The sequence below is a fragment of the Sminthopsis crassicaudata genome, chromosome 6, assembly GCF_048593235.1.
Source record: "Sminthopsis crassicaudata isolate SCR6 chromosome 6, ASM4859323v1, whole genome shotgun sequence".
In the NCBI taxonomy this organism is placed as follows: Eukaryota; Metazoa; Chordata; class Mammalia; order Dasyuromorphia; family Dasyuridae; genus Sminthopsis; species Sminthopsis crassicaudata.
This window is the reverse complement of record NC_133622.1, coordinates 146,419,742-146,425,741: the sequence shown is the minus strand read 5'-3', so window position 1 is coordinate 146,425,741 and position 6,000 is coordinate 146,419,742. Positions and strand designations below refer to the sequence as shown.

At 39.1% G+C, this 6,000-nt stretch overlaps 1 protein-coding gene across 6 annotated transcripts in view; it reads right to left on the bottom strand.

The window, feature by feature from the left end:
* Positions 1–1,217: 1,217 nt before the first annotated feature.
* RAP1GDS1 (Rap1 GTPase-GDP dissociation stimulator 1) overlaps positions 1,218–6,000 on the bottom strand; it is a 216,152-nt gene continuing 211,369 nt past the window's right edge. For all 6 annotated transcript variants that reach the window (XM_074273052.1, XM_074273053.1, XM_074273054.1 and 3 more), the window contains one exon: positions 1,218–1,827. In XM_074273052.1, the coding sequence (XP_074129153.1) occupies positions 1,700–1,827 (128 nt within the window). In that variant the 3' untranslated portion in view covers positions 1,218–1,699. The remainder of the gene's footprint in view (positions 1,828–6,000) is intronic.

Genomic DNA, 6,000 nt, shown 5'->3' with positions numbered 1-6,000 from the left:
TGCAACACTACTAATATCTTCCCAAAATGACAATAAATGTTGGTATCGTCCTACACAAGGAAAGGAAAAAAAATAAAATAAAAAAATAAACCACAGAAGCCTCTTCTATGGGGATACCAAAGATGTCTGTGAACAGCCAAGAGGCTTTTCCATCTTGTGTGGGACTTAACTTCTTTGAGTTAGGTTTGTTTTAGAGTCAGAAGCCAAGTTCTGCCCCTAAGTCATCCCAAAGAGAAGAGTGTGTTCTATACTTAGCGTGTGCTGTCTCGTTCCACCCCTTGACAGCCCATTGTGGGGCTTTATATCCACTTCTAGGAAAAGCTCATCCTTAAGTTTGACCTTTTTATTTTCCAGCTTGTAGAGAGATGTTGGGGAAGAAGGAGCCAGCAAGAGTCAGCTGAGACAAGGAGAACCACCTGGAGGATTTCAAAGTCATCTGTTGGTGGTGGGGGTGGAGAGTGAACAGAAGGACAGACACCAGGGGTGCAAGATCTAAATCACACACGCATTCCCTTTTTATTACAAGGCTCAAAGAGAAAGAACAGTTTAGGAAGTACTGACTGTTGTACTGCTTATAAAAGGAATGGTAGGCTGGCTACTGTGTTTTGTATACAATCCTCCCTCTTACCCCAGCCTTCCATTCGTCAGTCTTTACTCTTAACTCTCTCAGGTTCTGCTACAAGGGTATGTCAGCAGGACACTGTGGGAGAGATGATCTGAGATTCCACAAATAACACGAGTAGCTAAGTAATAAAGATTAGCAGAGGATGTTGTTGTACATCAAAAATGTGTTATAACCAGTTTCCTCATGTGAAAGAGAGCCCCTCTTAATGCCAGTGTGAAAGCCAGCCCCGCAATGAGCATCAGGCTATTTATTGCTGACATGATTGGTTGGTGCAGGGAGCCTTGCCAAGTCAGTGCCATTTGGAGATACTGCAGTTAAGAGTGCAAGCCACAGGGGCAGCTAGGTGGCGCAGTGGATAGAGCACCAGCCCTGAAGTGGGGAGGACCTCAGTTCAAATCTAGCCCCGGACACTTAACATGTCTTAGCTGTGTGACCCTGGGCAAGTCACTTAAAGACCCCAATTGCCTCAGCAAAAAAAAAAAAAAAAAAAGAATGCAAGCCACAGTGTAAAGCACTGGGATTTTATTTGTTAGCTCAAGGTACCATGACTTGGACATTAATTAGGCAAGACCAGTGAATGAGCAGCGACACATTTCTTTTGTCATTGTGCTTCCAAAGCACCAAAAATGGAGCTATTTATTATTATTATTATCATCATCATTATTTTTACTATTTCATCCTATCTTCCACACACTAGACAGATCTTGCTGTTAACTGGATTGTTTCTATTTTATCAGTAGGTTATTATACAGTTTATGGGGAGCAAGGAGGCTGTCATGTAGTACCACATTTACATCATTAGAGGATTACAACATGCACATTCTACTGATGGGACTCGAGCCACAAGAATACAAGTAGAATGGTAATGGGCGGAGACTGGTCCAGACAGGATCACATTCACACCAACTATGGGTTGAGAAACCTTATTGGGAAGGTACCTACGGCAGTTCTTCCATTGGTGTGGGGACATTACACGCATGCACGAGTGATACAGTGGAGGACGTGGCAGGAGCTGCAGCTGGACGGAGGACAGAGGTGGAGGCCGGGGCGCGGGGCGGCGGGCAGGGATCATTCTCAGCTGTCCACGGCCAGCCTCTGCTCTGTGAGGGAGGCCTGCTGCGCGACCGTTTTGTTCTCGTGGCTGCGGAGTTTGGACACAACTTCTAGAAATGCCAAACTCTGCATCTCCTTGTGAAGGGTTTCTAGAAGAGAGAATTAAGATGAATTAGGAATGGATCTCCACTCATTGTTACTTGGACAACAAGACATCTCCTCCCCTCGGCCCCAAGTAAGTGCCTCTGACGGAGACAGTGCACTGTCATGCCCGCAGGTGATAGCACAGATGGCATCCTAAAGTTTTCTTTGGGAGGAGGAGCTGTGGATCTTTTTCCTCCTGATGCTGATTATAGCTCACTTTATGCCTTACTCAGTCATCAAAACAATCATCGCCTGATGAACTAGAGTTTTCTGGTGATGAGCTTCCTTCAAGTGCCAGCCAAAAGCTCACCTGCTCTAGCAAGTCTCTCCCATTCCCCTTTCATTCTGGTACCGTCCCTCTATTGATTACAGTCTTTCCAACTGATCCTTGTCTGTGGCTTGTCTGCAGCCCCCCCCCCCCCCTTAGAGCAGGAACTGGCTTTGTATCCCCATATTTTAGCATAGTGCCTGGCACAAAGTAAGAGCGGAATGATGAGTGAGGGTAGGTTACAAGTGACAGATGTTGAGCCATTAATCAAAGCCCTGCCAACTTGGTAGGCCCTGGCTAAGACTGTGATCCAATGGGCTAGTGCTGAAATTCAGAGCCACTTTCATACTAATTCAAATCAACAGAGCAATCTGCAATAATAATAGTTGTCCAAAACCTTAGTATCATAGGGCAGAGGATCAAAGTGTACTATCTAAAGTTCTTATCATTTATTATGTTGTAGAGCTTTTTTGCAGATGAGTGAAGGTCCACTTTTCAGGAAAAAAATATTTTAAAATCATTGAATAAATCTTAACTTTCAGTTCAAGGTTAGTGAAAATAAAAGTATACTTCCCTCTCCCCCCCAGCCCCTGCCCCATTCAAATTTGTGGGCCACATGTTAAGACCCTCTAATCTAGTCCCATATTCTTTTAGGGATAAAAGCAGGTATGCTAGACTGGGAGTCAGGAACTCAAACATTAAATTCCTGCCTAAGACACATTCTTTCTGTGTGGCCCTTAAATTCTGTCTGCCTCAGTTTCTTCATCTGTAAAGGATAATACTAATATCTAGTTCACAGGTATCTTGTAGGGTTCAAATGAGATGTAATGGGTTACTTTATCCAATCCTCATCACACTTCTGTGCAGTATACTGCTCATATTACTAGTCCTATTTTACAATTTTGACTCAGGGCTTATCCAAAGTCACAGATCTCCTAAGTGGAAGCAAAGACATGCAGCCAGATTGTCTGACTCCAAATTTTGCACTTTTTTCACTATTATATACTGTCTCCCCTCCCACAATGACTAAAAGAGCCTAAGTGCCCTTTGGCCACAATCATCATTAGATAGCTGAGGTTAAGTGTAAACCACAATACACATACATACACACACACACACACACACACACACACACACACACACACACACACACAGAAAAGGTTCTTTCCACAAAAGACCAGGTCCAGATAAATCATGACACATGAGGTGGCCCTGCATTCCTGCAAATGCTGGCAAAATACCATTTCTGGCAAATCTCCATGAAGCCACCAAGATGACTGAGAATGGTGTCAGCTACTGTGTTTGATGTCTGAGACCCACCCTCATTCTCCAGCAGCTTGGCTCCTAGGAGCTGAATTCTTTGGCTACAATAACATACAATGCAAAATGACAATCAGCCCTGGCTAGCTACCTTCCACTTCTGCAATGATGGGGTTAGAGAGGAATAGAGGCTGTTAAAACTCATGCATATTTGATTCCATTAGAAAACATATACCTCAGGGAGACCATTGATAAGAAAGTTCCTAAAGATACCAAAATATTTATAGTAGCACTTTGACTGGGGAATGGCTAAACAAACTGTTTACATTAATATAATGAAATGTCACTGAGTTGTAAGAAAAGAATAGAGAAAAGCATGTAAAGATTTGCACAATGTAGTACAGAATGGTTTAAAGCAAGAAATCAAAGCATACAGGGACTACAAAAAGTATAAATTAAAAGAGCTATAACAATCAAAAAATGAATGTTTTGAAAATAACAAAGAAAAAGCCTGGCTCCAAAGAAAAGTCAAAGAAAGTGTCTTTAACTTGTGTCCTTTGCAGAGCTCAAAGATCCATGAATGTGATGTGGTGCACTACCCTTATTTTCAAAATGTTTTGATTTCGTAATCAGTTAAATGGTTTGGTTTTTTTCTTTTTTCCTATTTTTCTTTAAAAATTTTATTTACTATATGGTATCTTCCTGGGAGAGGCAAGAGGGACTTTGGGAAAAAATTGTGGTGATATTAAAAAACAAAAACAAAATACATAACCCTAGATACCAATAAGTATTTTAAAAAGAGAATCATACAGACTTTAGGCCATGTACAAAAACCAAGTTGTTGGTCATCTAAAGATAAGCACTTTGTTTAATGGCATCAACGGTTGATATATTATGAAAGGTACTGAACAATAGCTAAAGAGATAGTATTTCTATAAATGGAACCCAAAGAATGAAAGAAACAATTAGATAGAAGTATACATAGCTTACAAGTTCTCAGAAAGATCAAGTTTTATTGTGCACCCAAAAACTCCCACCAAAAAAACCTCTAATTCATGCAATGAGGGCCTCATGTGTGTGTAAACATTTTCTTCAAGAAAAATGTTAGAAAGTACTAGATGTAACAAGGAACGGAAATTATAAAACAAATCTGAAAATGAGTGGGAAACTTGAGGTTACTAACATGGAAGACATTTCAGAATTGTCTGTGATCACATCACTGACTAAAACAAAAGTCCACACGAACACCAAATATAAAACATAAGAAGAAAAGGACATTGTATTTATATCAGTAACAGTCCAATCTATTTTTAAAAATCTTAAAAATGGGAAACAAATAAAAGTAGATACCAACAGTCAACTCTCACCACGGCAAAATAGTCTTCAAGACAAGGAGGACTAAAGAACAGAGAAACTACCTTAGGGGACAAACATATTATTACACGTTTAAAAAGTGGAGAGGGAAGGTAGCCAATAGGAACACCAGTTACAACCTAATTTGCAAAAATATTACAAAAGAAAATGACAAAGAGTTAAGAGCAGTATTATTTCACAAAGCAGTAAAACACAGTTGAAGAGAAAATAAACAACTAAAACAGATCAGTGTTGTCACACAATATATTCTCATTTTATCAGTGATGAAGTACACATGGATTAGACTCTAGCGCCTTAGTTCCTGATACAGCATGTGAAGAAGTAGATATGGGTTTAAATAGATGAAGTTTGACTTAGACCTATTCCAGTAGTCACAAAAGAAATAGCTGTTGGGAATGACATAATAGTAAAAATATTCAGAGAACAATTTTCAAACTGTCTTGAAGAGGAGAAAAATTCAAAAGGATGGAAAAGATCACAGATGGCCTTATTATGTCTAGAAAGGCAACAAATCAGAAACTATAAACACATATCTACATTTTAAAAATCTTTATCAAATCTTGGCCATAGCAAATGGAGACAAAAAAAAAATTTTTAAATGGCCCTCAATATTGTGTGCCATCCTTCTGCTATTGGGATGACAGTTGTAGGCAAAGGGGCAGAGCGTTTAAGAATTACACTACTTTTTGATCATCAGCAAGCTCTAATTTGAATTTTGGTACTTCAAAATTGGTAACTCAAATAGCAATGAGTAGACATTGCTGCTGGAAGACCTAAATTTTATCAATCTTTACATTTTTATTATAAACAAAACCAGAAGAAGCAAGCTGCAGTTAATGGAAGGATTGTTTATAGGTATATTTCAGAAATGCAAAGAAAAGGGTGGCAGAAAGCACTTTACTGCATGCCCCTAAAGCTATAATAAATGGTATTTCTTGATTTATTTGGTGATCATATATTGTAGTATTAGTGATAAATATTTGTAAAAAAAAATCATAAAAATATTTGGCATTTCTGTACCAAAAGTTGGAGTAGATGAATTGATAGAGAAATTCCACAGAGAATTTGGTAAGACTTTCTACATCAAATCAATATGCACTATATTATTTGTTGACTCTAATGCAAAGGAATGAAGATGTAAGGCTAAATAGAAATATATGGGCAAGTTTGGTTCAGATTAAAGAAAGGAGAGAAACCACAGACTTGTCAATCACACAAAAGTCTCATACCTCTATAGGATGAACATTTAAAAGAAAGAAAGAAATGGTAGTTGCTG